At 34.5% G+C, this 22,670-nt stretch overlaps 8 protein-coding genes across 8 annotated transcripts; 6 read left to right on the forward strand and 2 right to left on the reverse strand.

Annotated features, from left to right (window-relative positions):
- Positions 1 to 1,097: 1,097 nt before the first annotated feature.
- Positions 1,098 to 5,591, forward strand: KABA2_06S02794 (uncharacterized protein; the record flags this gene model as incomplete). The annotated part of the gene is made up of 1 exon (XM_041551231.1): positions 1,098 to 5,591. The coding sequence occupies one exon, from the start codon at positions 1,098 to 1,100 to the stop codon at positions 5,589 to 5,591; it is 4,494 nt and encodes a 1,497-aa protein (XP_041407165.1).
- Positions 5,592 to 6,305: 714 nt separating this feature from the next.
- GIP4 (protein phosphatase regulator GIP4) lies at positions 6,306 to 8,999 on the forward strand (the record flags this gene model as incomplete). The annotated part of the gene is made up of 1 exon (XM_041551232.1): positions 6,306 to 8,999. The coding sequence occupies one exon, from the start codon at positions 6,306 to 6,308 to the stop codon at positions 8,997 to 8,999; it is 2,694 nt and encodes an 897-aa protein (XP_041407166.1).
- Positions 9,000 to 9,330: 331 nt separating this feature from the next.
- Positions 9,331 to 10,632, forward strand: PRP45 (mRNA splicing protein PRP45; the record flags this gene model as incomplete). Its single annotated transcript, XM_041551233.1, has 1 exon — positions 9,331 to 10,632. The coding sequence occupies one exon, from the start codon at positions 9,331 to 9,333 to the stop codon at positions 10,630 to 10,632; it is 1,302 nt and encodes a 433-aa protein (XP_041407167.1).
- Positions 10,633 to 10,690: 58 nt separating this feature from the next.
- On the reverse strand, positions 10,691 to 11,212 carry POP5 (RNA-binding protein POP5; the record flags this gene model as incomplete). Its single annotated transcript, XM_041551234.1, has 1 exon — positions 10,691 to 11,212. One exon carries the CDS (start codon positions 11,210 to 11,212, stop codon positions 10,691 to 10,693), a length of 522 nt encoding a protein of 173 aa, XP_041407168.1.
- Positions 11,213 to 12,453: 1,241 nt separating this feature from the next.
- Positions 12,454 to 13,512, forward strand: KABA2_06S02882 (SWIRM domain-containing protein; the record flags this gene model as incomplete). The annotated part of the gene is made up of 1 exon (XM_041551235.1): positions 12,454 to 13,512. One exon carries the CDS (start codon positions 12,454 to 12,456, stop codon positions 13,510 to 13,512), a length of 1,059 nt encoding a protein of 352 aa, XP_041407169.1.
- Positions 13,513 to 13,583: 71 nt separating this feature from the next.
- MTW1 (MIND complex subunit MTW1) lies at positions 13,584 to 14,468 on the reverse strand (the record flags this gene model as incomplete). Its single annotated transcript, XM_041551236.1, has 1 exon — positions 13,584 to 14,468. The coding sequence occupies one exon, from the start codon at positions 14,466 to 14,468 to the stop codon at positions 13,584 to 13,586; it is 885 nt and encodes a 294-aa protein (XP_041407170.1).
- A 607-nt stretch (positions 14,469 to 15,075) lies between these two features.
- On the forward strand, positions 15,076 to 20,067 carry RPA190 (DNA-directed RNA polymerase I core subunit RPA190; the record flags this gene model as incomplete). Its single annotated transcript, XM_041551237.1, has 1 exon — positions 15,076 to 20,067. The coding sequence occupies one exon, from the start codon at positions 15,076 to 15,078 to the stop codon at positions 20,065 to 20,067; it is 4,992 nt and encodes a 1,663-aa protein (XP_041407171.1).
- Positions 20,068 to 20,632: 565 nt separating this feature from the next.
- RBG1 (GTP-binding protein RBG1) lies at positions 20,633 to 21,742 on the forward strand (the record flags this gene model as incomplete). Its single annotated transcript, XM_041551238.1, has 1 exon — positions 20,633 to 21,742. One exon carries the CDS (start codon positions 20,633 to 20,635, stop codon positions 21,740 to 21,742), a length of 1,110 nt encoding a protein of 369 aa, XP_041407172.1.
- Positions 21,743 to 22,670: the final 928 nt, after the last annotated feature.

Consider the following 22,670-nt stretch of genomic DNA (forward strand, 5'->3'; position numbering starts at 1 on the left):
GTATAACTATATTGTTCCAGTCTAAAATTTTAGAGGAAAATTATAACGGATATCATACATTTAAAACTTTGTTTGTTCTTATTCTTCCTTTAGAGATGACCTTAAATCAAGTTCCTTTATTTATCACAGTGATTACGTAAAATAAAGGCGGGGGTGGAAGCACACAATGTTCGTTCGGAGTGATAGGGTTTGGGACGTGGCTGGGTAATGCATTTTCAATATATTTTCAAACCCTAACACCTCCACACCACATATCAGAACCTCTCTTGACTTCGGCGGCAAAAGGAACAACGATAAGTTTCTTTATTTTAAAGACCAAGATGAACCAATAAAGAGAAGACCATCACTTGACCTTCTCTTTACAGGGATTCGCCTTCCGATTTTATTAATTTTTAAAACTGGTGACACCTGTTGTAACCTCTAGAGTTATATGCAATTTAAATACCTAATCCTTAATGAGTTTATCTAGTTTTCTAAAAGCTTGATGACCTATTCACCGAAATAAAGACGGTTGATGATATTATGATAAGTACTGTTCCTGTTCAATACACATTTTGAGCTTAATATTTTTATGATTCAGATGAAAAAACATTTATATCTTAATGGGTCGAGTAGTATTTGCCGTTAGCTAAGATTTATTATCCAGTTTACTACAAGTAGGATACCATTCTACCTGTTACAGATATATGAAACATACATGGGACATTTATTGAAAGTTATTGACTGTTCGCTTCTTTTCGTATGCGTTACACCCTAATTAGGGTATGGCTAACCCATTTTTGTTTGTTTGTTTGTCGTCTTTGCTTACTATCTATCATCGTAAAGAGGCGAGCGTAGGCGGTTTGTTTTTGTTTTTTGTTTACAGGTACTACGATTGTTTACGTTGTTCTTAGTGCTTAGTGGGTCGATGATAGCTTCGAGAAACACAACAGAAGTCGTTTTGATCACACCATTTTTTGGCAAATTAAACACATTGCACAAAGTATTTATGGGATCTATTTTATTGATAATTTTTGTTCTTATTAGCGTTACTATAGAACAATAAAGAGATCAGAGACCTTTTTTCAATAGACATCCAACGAGTTTATCTATAAGTAATGTCGTTTGATGTAGGTACGAGGTGTTGGTACCCAAGTAAAGATCATGGTTGGGTAGCTGCCCAAGTGACAAATGTGTCACAAAACGATGGAGTATACCATCTAAAATTAAAACTGGAAGGAACAGAGCAGTTGATAGAAATAGAAACCCAACAATCACCATCTGATCTGGAAAGATTATCTAGTATAGATACTATATCGACTATAAAGAATGGATCACTACCACCACAACAAGAAGAATTACCCGTATTAAGGAATCCGTCGATGCTTGAAAGTACTCACGACTTGACCTCCCTTTCTTATTTAAATGAACCTGCCGTCTTACACGCCATTAAGAGTCGATATTCGGAAGGAAATATTTATACTTATTCAGGTATTGTGTTGATTGCAACTAATCCATTCGACAAAGTTGACGAATTATATTCACAAGAGATGATATTGAAATATGCAAGGACCAAACATAGGGATCAGTTAGAACCTCATATTTTCGCCATTGCAGGAGAAGCTTATACACGTATGATCAATGATGGAGAAAATCAAACTATTGTTGTCAGTGGTGAGTCTGGTGCAGGGAAGACTGTGTCTGCAAAATATATAATGAGATATTTTGCATGTATCGAACCTCAGATATCCCATGATGGATTGGCTAGAGAACAATCTAGTATGACTGAGATTGAGGAGAAGATTTTAGCTACAAATCCTATCCTTGAGGCATTTGGTAACGCTAAAACCACCAGAAATGATAATTCTTCAAGGTTCGGTAAGTACCTTGAGATTATGTTTAGTGAAGAATCTAGGATTGTAGGTGCTAAAATTAGAACTTACCTTTTAGAAAGATCAAGATTGGTGTTCCAACAAGAATCTGAACGTAACTATCATATTTTTTATCAAATGATGGCAGGTCTTGATTCGGAGACAAAGACTAGGTGGCAACTATCTGATGTCAAAGACTTCCACTATATGAATCAGGGTTCTAATGGGAATGACTATTCTATAAAGGGTGTCGATGATAAAGTAGATTTTCAAAATACAAAGGAAGCATTAGAGAAAATTGGTATAACGACTGAGATGCAAACTGATATATTCCAAATATTGGCCGCTCTATTACATATTGGTAATATCAAAATTACCAAGACAAGAAACGATGCAACTTTGTCCTCAGATGAATCCAATTTGAGTATTGCCTGTCAGTTGCTAGGTATCGATAATGTAGGTTTTGCTAAATGGATTATCAAGAAACAAATTAATACACGTTCAGAAAAAATTGTCTCAAATTTAAATTACTCACAAGCAATCGTCACAAAGGATTCTGTGGCTAAATTTATATATTCTGCATTATTTGATATGATTGTCCATAGGATCAATATTACATTAAGAAATGGAAATGGTGAATCAGTTAATGAGACTGTGAAATCTTTTATCGGTGTCCTAGACATTTATGGTTTTGAACATTTCGAAAGGAATTCTTTTGAACAATTCTGTATCAATTATGCTAATGAAAAGCTACAACAAGAATTCAATCAGCATGTATTCAAATTAGAACAAGAAGAGTACGTTCGTGAAAAAATTGAGTGGTCATTTATTGATTTTAATGATAACCAACCTTGCATAGATTTAATTGAAAACAAACTCGGCATTTTATCCTTATTAGATGAAGAATCTAGATTACCTGCTGGTTCAGATGAGACTTGGGCAGAAAAGTTGTATCAATGTTTAGATAAACCTCCTACCAATTCGGTCTTTAACAAACCACGATTTGGTCAAACAAAATTTGTCGTTCGTCACTATGCTAACGATGTCACATACGATGTCGAAGGGTTTATAGAAAAAAATAGAGATACTGTGTCTGATGGTCAATTCGAAGTCTTACAGAAGACAACAAACAATTCACTAAAGTTAATCCTGGACCACTTGGTACAAAAACAAGAACAAATAGCAGAACAAAAACAGGAAGAAGACAAAATGCCAGGTGCTATATTTAGAAGGAATACAAAGAAGAAACCAACATTGGGATCCATGTTCAAGGCCTCTTTAGTAGAATTAATGAAAACAATTGAATCAACAAACGTTCATTATATCAGATGTATCAAACCAAATACGGAAAAGAATGCATGGGGCTTTGATAATTTACTAGTTCTGTCCCAATTAAGAGCATGCGGTATTTTGGAGACAATTAGAATATCTTGTGCTGGGTTTCCATCCAGATGGACCTTTATGGATTTTATTGAAAGATTTTATATACTTTCTTCTATCGAGAAATGGCTTCCAATAACGAGTGATGAATCCGTTAACGATGAAAGTAAGATTACATTTTCCAAAGATTTACTAAAGGAATTGATAGATGACGAAATGAATTACCAAGTTGGTACTACTAAAGTTTTCTTCAAAGCAGGAATATTGGCTCGTTTAGAAAATGCAAGAACAAGAAAACTTGCTAAGGTCTGTACAGTGATCCAAAAGAACATTAGAGGATTAAATTGCAGAAGGGATTATTTAAATACTGTAAAATCTATCAATTATTCTCAAGCTTGCGCAAGAGGTAAAATAGTACGTGATTTTGTTGACTTTGAGTTGAAGACTAGAGCCTCTATCCTGATTCAATCTACCCTCAGAGGACGTAGACAATTTCACTATTACATTAATGTTTTGCAGAGTACCTTAAGGGTACAATCGTCAGTGAGACAAAAATTGGCAAAATTAAAGGTTGAACAGATTAGACAAGAACAAGCAATTACAAAAATACAAACCAAGATCAGGTCAACAATGACTCAAAGATATCACATGTGTTTGAAGAAAAGTACGTTGACTATACAGTGCCACATTAGAAAAGCTCTTGCCCAAAATAAGTTGACTATTTTGAAACAGCAATACAATTCTACTAACTCTGAACAAACTAAAATGGAAAGAGCCTTTACCGCATTAATGGAGAAGGTTCATTTTGCATTGAAACACGATAGTGAACTAATCAACCTTCTAACTGGATATGAAAAGAATGGCTTAAAGGATTTACTAACTTCGATCCCTGATTATGAACAAACGAATGAAGATCTTGCAATAAAAAACAAGGAATTAGACGCTCAAGTAATTAAGATCCAATCCTTAGTGACAGGATACACCAATTGGAAGGAAACGTTAATGCAAGAAATCAAACAATTTAAACAACAAACTAGTTCTTGTACTGAAAATTCCAACTTGAATAAACAATTAAACCAAATGACTAAAGAAATCGATAACTTAAAAACTGTGTTAACTAAGGGGAACGCTTCGAGTAAGAGCCCAAAGAGAGAAGTTATTGGCTTAGGAATTGCATCTCCTATCGCCAATTCTCCAAAGATTGGATTTAACGAATTACATGACTTAAGTACGATGCTAAATGATTTGAATATTGTCAACCAGGAAATCAGAATCATTCTACAGAACATAGGTGATCTTGTTCGTGACGATGACGAAATTTCGAAGTCACCAATCCTAGCCAATATTACAAATTCTGTCCTGGAATCATATTTCAAAATAGGAAAATATAATGATGCCATCTCTTTTGTCAAAGAGAATGTAAGTTCTATATTCGAAGTCTATTCAACTTTTAGAAGGGATGATTTGGTATCTTACGGTATGTTTTGGGTCTCTAACATTTATCATATTTACGTAAACCTGACCTCCATTAAACAAAATGAAAACGGCAACAGAGCTATGGCCATCCACAAAATAGAAGCCGAATACAAGACTTTATTGTCTCATTGTTTTGATATCTGGTTAAAGAGAGTTATGCAAGTGTTAGGCCACCAGTTCATGCTATCCAGAACTCTCCTCGGATCTCCATCGGTAACCGTAAACCAAGACACCCAAGGTGAGGGTGACAAGAATCTTACCAAGATAATTGATTATTTGGAAAACATTCGCAAGAATATCAACACGGGTGGCCTTCCTCAAGAAGTGGCTAGCACGATAATCTCCAACATTTTATCATGTATTGATTATACTTGTTTCAATGACCTATTGAACAAATTCCATAATCTTTCCTGGAAAACCGGTGTAAGAATAGATCAAAATATCAATGAAATTATTGAATGGCGCGAAGCACATCCCATCCTTGGCGTTGTTGAAAATGAGCCATTGCCTTTGTTAAAACAAATCTCTAAATTATTACAATTAAGAATTTCCAGTGTATATGACATTAACTTCGTCATCGAAGTTTGCCATTCTCTAAATGTCACACAAATCCAAACTATCTTAAAGAAATACAAACCAACAGAATATGAGCCACATATGTCTTCTGATGTTTTGAACTATCTTTCTAACCTTATTAAGAAAATTGGAAGAGCTAAGGAAACCGTAACTTTCTCTGAGGATACCAAGACACTACCAGATCCCTTTAAAGTATTCAAAGAGTTATCTGTTCCACCCTCTCCTGTGGCTGCACATGCTCTCTTCGAGATCATTGATTTAGCCAAAGTTACTCCTGTCGTTCATAAGATTATTACTATTGCACAATAATTCTAACTTTAGCTTCATACAAAGTTGCAAATCTTATAGACTTCTTTGAATGTTGCTATACTATTTATCACTTTTTTCATTTCATTTATAGATACATAATCATTATTCAGCACACCAATAACATAGACATACTTTCAAATCGATCTTGATTACTTCAGTTAGATTTCCTTCCTTTATACCTTCCACAGTTGCATTAGTTGTGCGAGGCTCGTTTGTCTATTATTTTTTCTGACTTCCCTGCATAAACGCGATACTTCTTAAATGTGGCTATTAAGTAAGATCAACAACGAACTGCGATATTAGAAGAGGTACTTGTTGCCCTTATTCATGAGTATAAACTCTATCCATTGATGCAACTCAATAATTAAGCCAATTCAAATAATAATTATCGAGGGAATTTATTTGGAGCAATTGCGCAATCATTTTAATTCAGTTCGTATACGATCTTTCCAAATTTATTGTTGAGTTTTAAATCATCAGAATTTACGAGGAGCAGCATATCTGCAATATATATCCATTAGTACGGTTATTAAAACACAACACAACACATCACAGCATCATATAACTTAACAAATAGGTAGCAGTGCTTTACTTTTTATATTTAAATTAAAGTTTCGGTACCAAAGTTAACTAACTCTGAATAGAAGCGTATCACTATAATATACGTTTCTCAACAGATACTCCAACCTATCAGCTAATCACCAACAGCAGTACATGCATACTAAAGCTGCAGCTCTAGCTGCAACAGGAAGTCTGAAGGCACCTATGACACTAGATACATATGATGTTAAGATAATTCAATATAAAACTGCATTATTTAAACTACAAGAATTACAACGATTACTTAGTATTTTAGAGAAAAATCTTAAAAATGACGAAAGAAATAAAATCATTCCTCTGATAAATTATATCTTAATAATATGCGATGGACCAACTTTTAACGTATCCCAAATCATTCGCAAGAGATATAAATTGCTATGTGAACATAAGATTTGTAAAACAAATGATATAGGTACACAATTGTCGACCCATTTAATTGAACTCCGTTATTCCCTTTCTGAAATAATTGGGGCTGAAGATTACCAAGGCTTACGTGAAAATGTATATAGTATCGAAAAACAATGGGAATTGTTTGATTGCTTGAAAAGAATATCAAATTATTCTATCACGATATATAATAAGAAGGTAAGACAACTACTTCTCGAAAGGAACAGTACAATAAATAGACCATATGAAGTATCTGATTTTAAGGAAAAACAATTTAATAACGGTAGTTTTGATTTTACTTCTGTTGAAGACATAATAAAACCAAATGAATTGGCTTTATCTCTGGATCTAGCAGTACTGATCAATGATAGAGAAAAGGATACGTCCCAAAAATCTTTTTTAAAGTTACAATATCAAGTGTTGACAAAATTTAATACACATATGAATAAAAAAGTATTTCCTCCATTGCGATCATTCTACATCAAATTACAAAAATACAACAATATTTTTTCGAAGAATGAAACTAATAACAACCAAAATGAGGCCACCGAAATATTACCCCATTTTAGATTTGGTTTACATAGAATATATGCGCTGATGTTTAGAAGTTATTCAGTATCTTGTATCATCAGGTCTATGTCGAGAGAGATATATCTAACTAATCGAACTTACTTCCTTGATCCAATAACAAAACTGCTAACAGGAAACTTATTTGAATTTGAGGATTTGCTGAGTAACCTAGACAATTTGTATACTAGTAAGGAAAACCAAAAATTCAATGACATAGTGTCTATTCTGGAAGAATTATCGAAGAACGGCATAAAATATGAGAAGACGAATTCATCTGATACATTTACAGTGTTATACAACGACAGCATTAATCGCACCATACACTTCATACGGTCACAACTACTCACAATTATTAAATTACAAGAACACTGGAAAACAATAACTGAAAATTTGCACCTCAGGGATAGTTTTGATGGAATGGGGGTTAACCAAATTAATAAAATGCTAAATGAGAAACGATCAGTTGACCAACTGGCATATACAGAGAAAACAAAGACGATACTGAAAACCAAGGGGAATAAAGAGACAATATTATATATATCTTCTAGTTCAACTTCTTCAAAAACACCCTCTGCCAATGTGACGCCTTTGTTAAGTTCTTTAAACATGAGTAATGAGGAGATTACCCCCATTGATTTGAAAAAGAAATTTTACCATTCCAAAAGTTCATCGAGCTCAAATACAGGCTCCCAATTGAATGTAAACGGAACAAAATCTCCAATCTCATTAAGTCGGAGGGCATCTATGGACAAAGGTTCAAGAACATACACCTTAGCCATGTCCCCCTTGAGTAAGACCAGTAGTCCTCGTCATAATAACGAACTATCAATTGGTTCCCATGGAATAATTTCACCTCAAATATCGAGAAGGTCATCAATTATAGCTACAGCAAGAAATTCTCAATATTTTGTCGAGACTGATGGATACCATTCTCCATCACGACTTGAAAGCTCTACGAACGGTAAACAAACAAGGAAAGCTGCAGTTAGAGGAAGACCAAGATCTACCTCCTTACAATCTTCTTTTTCAAAGGGTAAGACTAGAATAAGTGCTATGAGTAGCCCAGATCCACAACCTCTTAATAATTTACGTTCAAATTCGTTAGAAACATCAGGTGCACTCAACAGGTTAATAATTCAGGATGCGGCAAAGAAGTCTATGAAGATAGATGGACATGCCAAAAGTGCAAAGACTATGAAGTCGCCACCCCTCATAAGACAAAATCGTAGCCGAAGTGGAAGTGCTTCGAAACAACAGATTGTAAACGGAATTAACCAAGAAAGGAATCCCAACACACCTTCTAAATCGAATTTGGGAGTTCCTATGACATCTCCTTTGACTAGAAAGAGATCAAACTTATCTCAAGAAGTGATACCTGATATTTATATCGAAAATGATGTTAGTGTTGCTATACGAAATAAACCAGAAGCATTGCAATTTTCTTCTTCCGGAAACGTCGAAGATAATACAGTTACTGAACAGGAGGGAATAGAACTAATAAAGAAAGTTAGATTTACAGGGGTTCCTCCAATGTCTCCGAATGAGGACCCAAAACCTAGGAGAAAAGGTTGGTATAAAAAACCTGCCCAGCTACACTATCCTCCTGCACCTCCACAAATCAGACTGCTAAGAAATAGACTTACTCAAGAAGGTGTTGCATTTAGAACAAGTTTGAGGGAAAATTACCAGGAAAATACTACCGAGAACTTCGATAATGCCATACCTGATAACCAAACTTCCAATAGAAGATCTACGATGTTTTTCAATGCGGATGGTGAGTTAAACAACCCATTTAAGGAGACAATTGGCCGTAAATTTGCTTCAAAAATACGTAATTCTCTCAGATCATGATAAATAAACCTAATACTAGAAAAACTTAATTGGCCATATATAGATATCCAGAATATATATACTTATATTTTTTTCGATCTTCATCTCTTGATTTGGTAATTATGTTACATTATATATTATTCGCCCTGTGATTCCCCGTATAATAATAAATAAAATGAAAATTATACGTATAAAACAAGTAAATCTCATCACATCGACTTCAACAACAAAGAACGTAAATATATATAGACAATAGCAGGAACAGAAATTCTAGATATACTGTCGATATACATCGTTAAATTTTTTTGCAATTTCTGAACATTCTAAATTTCGGTACTATCAACTTGAAAGCATGTCGTTCAGTTCATTGCTTCCACCACCTATTCATTCAGGGAATGGGAATCCACAAAATCAAAGGAATCGAAATATAGAGGAATCAAAGGTAAATGCATTACTGAAAGGTGGGAACAATAATAAAAAAGAGGACATTTCTGATCAGATAGATATAATTCACCGCCAAATAGCCTCTAATGTTAAATTTGAAGATTTTATACCATTAAGACAACGTAATTTCGATATGGAAATACCACTACCAACCTCCGATTCAATCAGAGAAACAAAAGAGAAGACTCTTTCATTTCTACAACGATTACAAAGAGATGATATAAAATCAAGTGATAACACAGTTGGGAAGGAAATAGAAGCTACAACAATGAAGATTGGCAACCATTCAGTCAAAGTTGTCACTCCTGTACAGGATCCTTTACAACCATCCCGTTTCAAGAGAACGGGTAAAATATATACACCTAATGTTGACCAGGATAAAGGTCCAACCACTATTTTACACGATCTTTCATCCACGGCAAATTCAAGTAAAGCTATTACTGCAGAAGAACGTTCTAAATGGAAGATACCTGCTTTTATATCGCAGTGGAAAAACCCTAATGGGTTCACAGTGGATAGAGTTACAGGAAGTAGCGAAGGGGGTGAAATTAAAGATATAAATGATGGATTTAGTGAATTATCTGAAGCTTTAGAAATTGCAGATCGTCAAGCTAAACAACGCCTACAAGAGAAGAACAAAGCCAAACGTATTGCTTATGAAAAAGAAGTATCTGAAAAAGAGGCAAAGCTAAAAGAATTAGCAAACAGAAGACGTTACAATGGTAGTGGTCATGAGCCATTACGGATTGAAAAACCAACAGGTCCATCTCATGAGAATAGTATGAATAACAATACCAAGAAACCGACAGGAATACTTCTTCAAAAGCTTCGTAATATTGCTAAGCAAGAAGGCAGAGATATTAGTGAGAAAGTTATTCTTGGAACTGCAAAAGCCACCACTGTTCCGGAGTTAAACTATGATTCACGTCTATATATGAAAGGTGCACAATCTAGCGCTAAACAACATGGAGAACAACTCTATGATAACCCGTTGTTTGCCCAACAGGATATTGAGTCAATATATAGAACGGATTATAACAAATTGGATGAACAAATTGAAACAGAAAGTGGTCAAAGTGACGTTATGTCCAAAGTAAACAAAGAGACAGGTAATATGAAACGTGGGCCTATTGAATTTACAAAAGCAATCACCAAGGAAGATGAAAAACGTAAAGCAAATAAACCAGGTTTACAAAAAATGAGTGAATAGTATTGAAATATATATATATAGTTATATATCTTGATATACACATATAATATATATTCGATTACTCGATATTATCGTTATCGTGGTCCTCACGTACATTTTGAAAATCATTTGAAAGGAAGACTTTAAATTTATCTTTATTAGTATTTTTTTTTTTTAATGATTCTAATAATCTATTACTTCTAACCATTGCATATTGTTCAATTTTTTTAATTGTTCCACTAATCTTAACTGGATTGATTATAAAATTAATATCATTGTCATTATTATTCAATCTATTGATATAAAACAAAGCAACTAATAATAAATCTACATCTTCGCGATGACATCGTAGTATACCAGTTGAGGTATTATTAGAGAAATATTTCAATTGTAATAAAGAGTTAACTTTCCCATAACCGTAGTCTCCTAGATGCAATTGTAAAGAACGTCGTATCTCTTGCAAGATTAATTTCCCTGAGATTACTTCAGGTGAAGATTTATGACCTAATAATATTGGATTTTCCAAAGAACCCTTTGACGACAATTCCTTTGGAGGATATATCACCTCAAATAAAACGTACCTACTTTTCAATCTAACCATTATTCTTTTTATTATTATTCTATAATTGATTTGTTTGATAGTTAGAACTTGAATATGAAGCTATTAATAATAGCTGTTTTACTTTATTATATTATCGATGTCCAATTGAAATACTCTTTCTTAAGCTTACTTCGGGAAAATGTTCTCTTAAAATGTGAGGGCGAAACAGAAAATTTTTCTTAGTTTGAATTTCTCATACATACATAACGGTAATATAGAATTGAGATAAAGAAGTGTCATAAATAGGAAATCAACTCAAAATAATTGAACTACATAGAAATATTCAAATTATGTTTTTTATAACGGGCGGAATCATGGTTAGTTCTCTTTTTGACATATGAAGTATTAATTGAATAAGTATAATATCTCACTCGTACACAGCGATACAGGGCTTTTCAAAAGTAAAAAGCCCTATTTCAAAGCCCTAATATAATATGGGCCGTCTTTTTTGTAGTTGTGCAGCTGTTTCTGAGGAGCTTGGTGCTAAGTTTCTTTTTCGAGGTTCGAACGGAGAATGTCAGAATTAACACTGCGGCTGTGTCTGTGGCAGCGCATTGGGAAGAGGCTGTGCAAAGCAAAAACCAAAAAAACTGGGTGTTAATCGTTCATTGTTCTCAGAAAGTGCAGCAGAGAACTGTTTGCCGAGACAGAAAAATCACGGTTATTTAAGGGGTAAAGAATGAGGAGAGAGGGACTTAATTTGTGACAGTGGTACAGGGGCTTCTGGGTGTATGTGTCTGGCCGGTGATCAACATTCACTCCCACTCAGTTGCTTTTTTCTTCTTGGTTCTACGTCGGTTTAGTACCATATGGACCCTTGAATTGTTCAATTAAAATTCAATAAATTTATCGATAATAACAATAACAATAACAATTACGATAAATGAGAGATTCTTTGTCTTGCTCTATTTATTGTTTGATTGGACAATGGGGAAGGAGCCAGAGGAAGTGGCAGTAGAATTGAGAGGAGAGAGGGGGAGGCGAAGACGGAAGTCCGTGATGGAATGAGAAATATTATTAATATTAATATTATTTATTAGTAATACAAACTGGCAATATCAATTGAGTTTTGATTGTTTTTCCTAGAGTTATTTTTATCTGTCTTATTTATAAAGGAACCGGTAAACTCAATTGATTATATATTTTATTTTTTAAATAATTTAATTGTTGTTTATTTTAGTTCTTGTTTTCCCAATTGATACTAATATTATCAACAATAACAACAATTACTATAATAAAATATGACTAATCAAAAGATTTATAAAAATCAAATCAGTGCAAGAAGCTCACCAAGTGTATACGAAATGGATTTTCCAGGATTTGTTCCTGTCTCAAAGAAGAATTACGGAAGTGATTCAGATACTAGTAATTTAACAAGTACTGGTATGACTTTCCCTTCACCTCCATTATCTCCAAAATTAAATAATTTGGATGGTGAAAAGGATGAAAGAAAACTTTCTCTTAATTTAGACTCTTTATTCTATAAACCTAACAATACTACTACCACTATCAAGACTAATTCCAATGAAAAAAAGGTTGAACTAATGGTTAAACCTGTTTGGGTACAAAATACTACTACAAAACAATATATTCATTCAACCAGAAAATTTTTACAAGAATATAAATTTTCTAACATGTTAAAGAATAACGTTACAAAAACAAGTAACTTTGAAACTACACCGCAATATATGTTTAGAACCAGAAAGAATAATATGATGTTATCTCCTAGTGGTACAGAAGGGGTTATTCCTCTAAGAGTAATGACATTACAACATCGTCATACTCACAACAAAAGCAAATCAACCAAGAGAATGCGTTATTCTACTGGGTATAGTCATGCTAATACTCAAAGACCAATTGCTAGTGCTATTAATCATGCTCAACATTTAGCTTCATCAACAGCTGTGACAGAAGTACCACAGTACGTTCCTAACATGTCGTGGAATAAATTAAAGGATTATTCCCCACCTTTAAGCTCAATACCAAATGATAATTTGAAAGCTTTGAAGATTGAATGGAAAGGTTCTCCAATGGATTTATCAAGGGATCCATTAAAGGATCATTTACATCCAGCCGAATTGGTATTAGCACAAATCTTGAGGTTACCATGTGATTTATATTTGGACTCAAAGAGAAGATTGTTTTTGGAAAAAGTTTATAGGTTAAAGAAAGGTATGCAATTTAGAAGAACTGACGCTCAAAAGGCTTGTAGAATTGATGTCAATAAGGCTTCAAGATTATTTGCAGCTTTTGAAAAAGTCGGTTGGTTAAAAGATTCTAATTTCACAAAATATTTATAAGTAAAAAGGCATTTTTTGATGGCATTTTTTCAAAATATATTCACTATACATTATTATTAAAATTTTAATAGTTATAATTCGTTAAATAAACTTAGATCTGGATCTTTAATTTGAATGTTATCATTAGTAAAAGTACGACGGTAAGCCTTTTTAGGGATAGTTGACCGTGATTCTAGAACGCTATTGGCGACAGTATCGATATATTGCGTCCGTGACAGTATTTTATTATGGTTGCTGTCCCTAGCCGTATTTGAATTTATAGTGGTATTATCGAGTAATGATTGAACCATTTGCGTTGAACAATTATCCTCACTATCAGTATATAATTGTTTTAATTGAGACACTAAAAATCTCATGGACTCATCAATAGGTCGTAAAGATCGAAACATATCTTTAAAAGGGACATTGTTATCAATGATCCCGTTATCAATTATTTCATTTAATGATTTTTCAATAAATAATCTAAAATTTTTAACATCTATTTGTAATTGTTTCACTTGCTTAATTTGATTTCGTAACAATTGATTTCTCAATAGTTTTTCTTCAAATTCTGTCATTTTTTCTTTCAGTAACTCTGAGTCATCAGGATCGATTCCATCACGAATTAACCATTCAACATCTAACCCACTTTGATGTTTCAATAAAAATACATGAGATTCCAATAATTCAGGAGGAATCATCAATATGTTTCTTAATACATATAATTCCAGTTTATCAAAATTTTTGTCAACAGTATGCTCTAATAAAGTCTCCAATTTGGCAATTCCTACTCGTATTTCTTCTGTGTAATCCACGCCTTCAATATTACTTTTCCTTAATAAATATTTCTCCATTGCAGCAGTACATTTATACATAATATCATTGACATTATTAATTATATCATCTAACAGAGATATGGGAGGGTATTCTAAATGCTCCGTTAATAGCGCTGTCGACTGCAAATTAGGGGCAGACATTATTTTATATTACAGTTGCCTAATTACCATCAACCTGATGTGCTTCGCCTAACTTCTTACCTATACAATGCCCCTCTTTCAAGTTTACGAAACTGGTTTCTAAATATGTAAACAAATCGAAATCTCTCTTTTCCTGTAAACAAAAGCCAAAAATATCGCGATGCTGTAACCCGGATCCACAACGCCGTTCAACACGATCTGAAAAAAATTTTCAAAAAAAAAATAAAATTCTGCGATGAGCAAAATTAGCGCTGCAGTTCTAAATGTTACTAACTAAGGAGGAGAGATGAGATAGATTTAATTAACTTACAACAGTAAGTACTTTTATTTTGTTTAAATATACAGAAACAAAGATCACTAAGACAATTTACCTATTTTTTCTGTGTCTGTGGCTCTCTATTGAACGAACAAGAAAGGATCACAACGAACGTTTTCTGTTCTCTTTTTAGATTTGCTGATTTCACCAATTTTATTTTGCGTAGTAAAAACTATTTCCCTACCTCATCGCAAATTAGAATTACAGGTTTAAGACAACAATTAGCCATTACTCTTTTGAGACTCAGAGAACTAAGAACCTGATAAGAGACATTGCACTATATTATTACTCATGGATATCAGTAAACCTGTCGGTTCCGAAATCACTTCTGTTGATTTCAGCGTCTTGTCCTCTAAGGACATTAGATCGCTTTCTGCCAAACAGATTACAAACCCAACTGTCCTCGACAATTTAGGCCATCCAATATCTGGTGGTCTATACGATCTATCACTTGGTGCATTTTTGAGAAACTTATGTACCACTTGTGGTTTGGATGAAAAATTCTGTCCTGGTCATTTAGGTCACATTGAATTACCTGTGCCATGTTACAGTCCACTTTTCTTTAACCAATTGTACATCTATTTGAGAAGTTCTTGTCTATACTGTCACCATTTCCGTTTGAAGTCTGTGGAGATCCACAAGTATGCTATGAAATTGAAATTATTGCAATATGGTTTAATTGACGAATCATATCAATTAGATGAAATTACTGTTGGCGATTTGCAAGATTTCATTGAAGATTTTGATGAAGCTGAGGAAGATAACGCTATGGAAGAAGATGATGAACCAAAGAAAAAATTTTCTTCGAAGATTGACCCAGCTAAATTAGTAAGAGAATTGAAGGACAAACGTACAGAGTTTGTAAACATTTGCATCGCCAAGGCTATCTCTTGTGGTAAGACTAATGAGAGAGGTACATTTACCGCTACCGTTAGTGACGAGAGAAAGAAATTGATCCATGATTTCCATAAGAGATTGTTATCTAGACCAAAGTGTGATAACTGTGGTATGTTTTCACCAAAGTTCAGAAAGGACGGTTTCACTAAGATTTTTGAAACAGCTTTAACGGACAAGCAACTAACTAATAACAGAGTTAAGGGTTTCATTCGTCAAGATATGATCAAGAAACAACAACAAGCTAAGAAATTGAATGGTGAAGATACTACTAATGATGAACCAGACTTCGATGTTGGGAGAAATCCAGACTCAAGACCAAAGACCGGTTCTACTTACATCTTATCTACTGAAATTAGAAATATTTTGAATTCTGTCTTTAGAAAGGAACAACAAGTTCTTCAATACGTATTCCATGCCAAACCAAATTTATCTAAGAAATATGTTTCTGCTAACTTATTTTTCATGGATGTAGTCGTTGTTCCTCCAACTAGATTCCGTTTACCTTCTAAACTAGGTGAAGAAATTCATGAAAACAGTCAAAATCAACTTTTGTCCAAGATTTTAACTACATCTTTATTAATTAGAGACTTGAACGATGAAATGTCCAAATTGGAAAAGGATAAAGTTTCTTTAGAAGATAGAAGAATCATTTTCAGTAGATTGATGAACGCTTTTGTCACCATCCAAAATGATGTTAACGGATTCATAGATTCTACAAAAGTTCAAGGTAACAATGGTGGTAAGCTTCCAGTTCCAGGTGTCAAACAAGCTTTAGAAAAGAAGGAAGGTTTATTCAGGAAACATATGATGGGTAAGCGTGTTAACTATGCTGCCCGTTCTGTTATTTCTCCAGATCCAAATATCGAAACTGATGAAATCGGTGTTCCACCTGTTTTCGCTACCAAGTTGACATACCCAGAACCAGTTACTGCATACAATATTGCCGAATTGCGTCAAGCTGTTATCAATGGTCCAGATAAATGGCCTGGTGCGTTACAAATTCAAAACGAAGACGGTTCTTTGGTCTCTCTGATCGGTATGTCTTTAGAACAACGTAAAGCTTTAGCAAACCAACTGATGACACCATCATCTCAAAATGCTGCTACGCACACCATCAATAAGAAGGTTTACCGTCATATTAAGAACAGAGATATTGTAATCATGAACCGTCAACCAACTTTGCATAAGGCTTCTATGATGGGTCACAAGGTTAGAGTTCTACCAGGTGAAAAGACCCTTCGTCTACATTATGCTAACACTGGTGCTTATAACGCCGATTTCGATGGTGATGAAATGAATATGCATTTCCCTCAAAACGAAAACGCTAGAGCAGAGGCTTTTAACCTGGCTAACACCGATTCTCAATATTTGACACCCACTTCTGGTTCTCCAGTTAGAGGTTTGATTCAAGATCATATTTCTGCTGGTGTGTGGTTAACTAATAAGGATAGTTTCTTTACAAGAGAACAATATCAACAATATGTTTATGGTTGTATCCGTCCTGAAGATGGTCACTCAACCAGACCAAAAATTGTCTCAGTTCCTCCAGCTATCATGAAACCAGTCCCACTTTGGACTGGTAAGCAAATTATCACCACAGTTCTATTGAATGTTACCCCAGCTGATATGCCAGGTATAAATTTGACTTCTTCCAACAAGATTAAAAACGAGTACTGGAGTAAACACTCTGAAGAAAACACTGTTTTGTTTAAGGATGGTGAACTTCTGTGTGGTATTTTAGATAAATCCCAATATGGTTCGACTAAATATGGTATTATTCATTCCTTGCATGAAGTTTATGGTCCATCCATTGCAGCCAAAACTCTTTCTGTTCTAGGGAGACTGTTTACCAACTATATTACAGCAACGGCATTTACTTGTGGTATGGACGATTTACGTCTGACTGACGAAGGTAACAAATGGAGATCTGATATTTTGAAGACCTCTGTTGATACAGGTCGTGAAGCCGCTGCTGAAGTTACAAACTTACCAGCTGATACTGCCGCAAATGATCCAGAACTGTTGAAACGTTTGGAAGAAATTCTTCGTGATGATAACAAATCTGGTATTCTAGATGCTGTTACCTCTTCTAAGGTGAATGGTATCGCCTCTAAGGTTGTTGCAAAATGTGTTCCAGGTGGTACTATGAAGAAATTCCCGGAAAACTCTATGCAATCTATGGCTCTTTCTGGTGCTAAAGGTTCTAATGTCAATGTTTCTCAAATTATGTGTCTATTAGGTCAACAAGCCTTAGAAGGGAGAAGAGTACCAGTTATGGTCAGTGGTAAGACTTTACCATCTTTCAAACCTTATGAAACCGATGCTAGAGCTGGTGGTTATGTGAAGGGTCGTTTCTACTCCGGTATCAGACCACAAGAATATTATTTCCATTGTATGGCTGGTCGTGAAGGTTTAATTGATACAGCTGTTAAAACATCCAGATCTGGTTACTTACAACGTTGTTTAACCAAACAACTAGAAGGTGTTCACGTTTCATATGATAATAGTGTTCGAGATGCTGATGGTACTTTGATTCAATTCTTATACGGTGGTGATGCTGTCGATGTAACAAAAGAATCTCACATGACAAAGTTCAATTTCTGTGTTGATAACTATGACGCCTTCTTGAAGAAGTACGACCCAGCTGCATTAGTTGAACATCTTGATGTTGAAACTGCCTTAAAATACTCCAAGAAATCTCTAAAGAACAGAAGAAAACACGAGAAAGAACCACACTATGAGCAATCCACCAAATATGATCCTGTATTGGCTAAATTCAACCCAGCTAAATACCTTGGTTCCGTATCTGAAAACTTCCAAGATAAATTAGAGGGTTTCCTAGATGAGAACTCCAAACTATTTAAGTCGAAAGATAATATTAGTGAGAAGAAATTCAGAGCTTTAATGCAACTGAAATATATGCGTTCTCTAATAAACCCAGGTGAGGCTGTTGGTATCATTGCCTCTCAATCCGTTGGTGAACCATCTACTCAAATGACATTAAACACTTTCCATTTTGCTGGTCACGGTGCTGCTAATGTTACCTTAGGTATTCCTCGTATGAGAGAAATTATTATGACCGCCTCTGCTGCTATCAAAACTCCACAAATGACTCTTCCAATCCTGAAGGATGTTTCTGATGATAATGCAGACACCTTCTGTAAATCTATCTCTAAAGTTGTCCTATCAGAAGTCATCGACAAGGTTACTGTTACTGAAACAAGTGGTTCCACTGCTAATAACACCAATGCTCGTGCATATGCTATTAACATGAAGTTCTTTGATTTTGATGAATATAGCGAAGAATACGATGTCTCCAAGGAAGAATTACAAGATGTTGTATCTGAAACTTTCCTACATGCTTTGGAAGCTGCTATTATCAAGGAAATTAGAAAACAAAAGAAGACTGCTCTACCGGATGTGGGTGTTGCTGTACCAAAGGTTCAAGAATATTCAGAATCATCCAAGAAGCTTGAAGAAGATAATGACGAACAGGAAGCTCACAAGAAGACGAAACAAGCCGTTTCTTACGATGACCCGGATGAAGATGAAATTGAAACTATGAGACAAGCTGAAAAGTCATCTGACGAGGAAGACTTGGATTCTGATATGGACTCGAGTAGTAGTGATTCCGAATCTGATAATGAAGATAGTGATGGTATGGAAGGCGTTTTGTCTAGAGCCATTGATGAAGCTAACAAGAATATGAGCAAGACACAACGTGACAGACAATCTGCTATTGTATCGAACCACAGATTTATTACTAAGTACAACTTTGATGATACCGAAGGTAAATGGTGTGAATTCAGATTAGAACTAGCTGCAGACACTGAAAAGTTGTTGATGGTTAACATTGTTGAAAATATCTGTAGAAAGAGTGTTATTAGGCAAGTCGCCCATATTGACCGTTGTGTTCATCCAGAACCAGAAAATGGTAAGCGTGTCTTAGTTACCGAAGGTGTAAATTTCCAAGCAATGTGGGAACAAGAGGATTTCATTGATGTAGATGGTGTTAGATCCAATGATATCGCTTCCGTCTTAAAGACCTACGGTGTAGAAGCTGCCAGAAACACGATTGTTTATGAAATCAATAACGTTTTCTCCCGTTATGCTATTTCTGTCTCTTTCCGTCATTTAGATTTAATCGCTGATATGATGACAAGACAAGGGTCATACTTGGCCTTCAACAGACAAGGTATGGAAACTTCCACTTCGTCTTTGATGAAGATGTCATACGAGACTACCTGTCAATTTTTGACTAAGGCAGTTCTGGATAATGATCGTGAAGAGCTAGAATCTCCATCTGCAAGAATTGTTTTAGGTAAACTAAATGGTGGTGGTACTGGTTCGTTTGACGTTTTAGCCAAGGTTCCAGCGAGAACCTAATGTAACTATTGTTGAATTAATTCCTCATAATATAGGATAAAAATAGTATATTAATTAAATGTGGTGCGTATCGATAATATCACAAAAGCAATAGTTCTATAAAGGGAAATAGATCTACTGTGTGCTATATGATAATTGAAATGTCAATCACTAATTATATAAGCATGTACATTAGAATATAGAATAATTAACATAAAATGTGTATTTTTGAAAAAGTAAAAATAATATAATACCATATCTTTAAGACTAGATCTAGTTGATTTATGAAAGGCTTGGTCTAAAATGGACGCATGTGATTATGAAATTATCCAATTGAAATATCGTTTTAAACGTTGTGAAGTTTATTTCGCTTGTAGTTGTTGAAAAAAAAATTATAGCGAAAAAAAATAAAGAATTTGTCGATGACCTTCGTTGGATTTTTGCTGAAATTTGAATATATTGGAACAATTTTTGATATTATAACATGGCAGGTATAAGAAAGAAGGAGATTATAAACAATTGCTTGTAATTGTGTTTAAAGTTGTTAACATTGTTCAAATAGAAGTAACCACGTAAATCAGAAAATATGTCTACTACAGTTGAAAAGATCAAGACCATTGAAGAGGAAATGGCCCGTACTCAAAAGAATAAGGCCACTTCTTTTCATTTGGGTCAACTGAAAGCTAAGCTCGCCAAACTTAGAAGAGAGCTTTTGACCGCAGCATCATCTGGTAGTGGAGGTGGTGCGGGTGTAGGCTTCGATGTTGCAAGAACAGGTGTTGCAAGTGTAGGTTTTGTTGGGTTCCCATCCGTGGGTAAATCTACCCTTTTGTCAAAGCTAACAGGTACTGAATCTGAAGTTGCTGCATATGAGTTTACAACTTTAGTCACAGTTCCTGGTGTTATTCGTTATAAAGGTGCCAAGATTCAAATGCTTGATTTACCGGGTATTATCGACGGTGCCAAAGATGGTAGAGGTCGTGGTAAGCAAGTTATTGCTGTTGCAAGAACATGTAATTTACTTTTTATTATTTTAGATGTCAACAAGCCACTTAATCACAAACAAATTATCGAAAAGGAATTAGAAGGTGTTGGTATCAGATTAAACAAAACTCCGCCAGATATTATCATTAAGAAAAAAGAAAGAGGTGGTATCTCCATTACTAACACTGTCCCATTAACACATTTAGATCATGACGAGATCAGGGCTGTTATGAGTGAATATAGAATTAACAGTGCAGAGATTGCTATTAGATGTGACGCTACTGTTGATGATTTAATTGATGTCTTAGAAGCACCTTCAAGAAGATACATGCCTGCAGTTTACGTGTTGAATAAGATTGACTCTCTATCTCTGGAGGAACTAGAACTGTTGTACAGAATCCCTAACGCCGTTCCAATATCGTCAGAAAGAGAATGGAACCTAGATGAACTATTACAAGTTATGTGGGATAGATTGAATTTAGTTCGTGTATACACCAAACCTAAAGGTAGAATACCTGATTTCACAGACCCCGTTGTTTTAAGATCAGACCGTTGTAGTGTCAAAGACTTCTGTAACCAAATCCATAAATCGCTTGTTGACGAATTTAGAAATGCTCTGGTATATGGTAGTAGTGTTAAACATCAACCCCAATATGTTGGTCTGTCACACACTCTAGAAGATGAGGATGTTGTTACTATTTTAAAGAAGTAATGCCAAGAGTTTACATGTTATTCATGGCATTTTTTGCATATTTGGTGTATATTATTGCAGTTAATACTATTATAATCCAAGAAAAGGAAAAGTGTATCTTTTTATAGTTTCTCTATAAGTTGCATTTGTTTTTATATTTTACAATAGAGATTAAAGTTGCATTCCTTACAACTTCCAATATTAATTGAAGGATACATCAATGTTGGTGTATTCCAAAATGTGTAAGATAGTAATTGAGCTGAAGCAGACATACTGTGGTTAGACTTATATTCTTTCATTATTTAAGGTGTTGGGCATTGAGGTGAATGGCGTAGCTTGAGTTTTAATGTTAGGTAAGCAAAATATAATTGTTATATTTCTCTTTTATTTGTAAGTCATTATTTATTGTATATAATTTATAGAACGAATAGAATCTAACTTAGAATGTAAGTTCAGAATTCTTTGTCTTTATATATCATTTATTTTACCGATATTTCATTTCTTCTTGTTACCTAAACGATTGTTAAGTAGTAAACTGATTACCTCAACGATTGCCAAGTAATTGATTTGTTACCTAAACGATCATTGATAGAAATTATGTTAGAACTGTCGGAAATATATTATAAGAGGGATAATGACCAAGGTTATGATCTAACGATAGGTTCATCCCGCAATGATATATTGATAGCTCCATCCCGCAACAACTTAATAATAGATTACTGACGCCACTGTCGAGTGAGTTTATAATCACGACAAAGAAAAATCATGTTGAATATGTAGCGGCAGCACTAAAAAGGCTAACATTAGCTTAACCTAACTGAAGGTGAAGGTAGCTAATATAAGTATAATTTAGAGTGTGCTGCACTACCGTATATATAATAACACATGATATATACTGCACAATGTAGTATTCGTTCCCCCTACATTGGGTTTATTGGAGCTACATAGT

Source organism: Maudiozyma barnettii (assembly GCF_903064755.1).
Source record: "Maudiozyma barnettii strain CLIB 1767 genome assembly, contig: KABA2_06, whole genome shotgun sequence".
Lineage (NCBI taxonomy): Eukaryota > Fungi > Ascomycota > Saccharomycetes > Saccharomycetales > Saccharomycetaceae > Maudiozyma > Maudiozyma barnettii.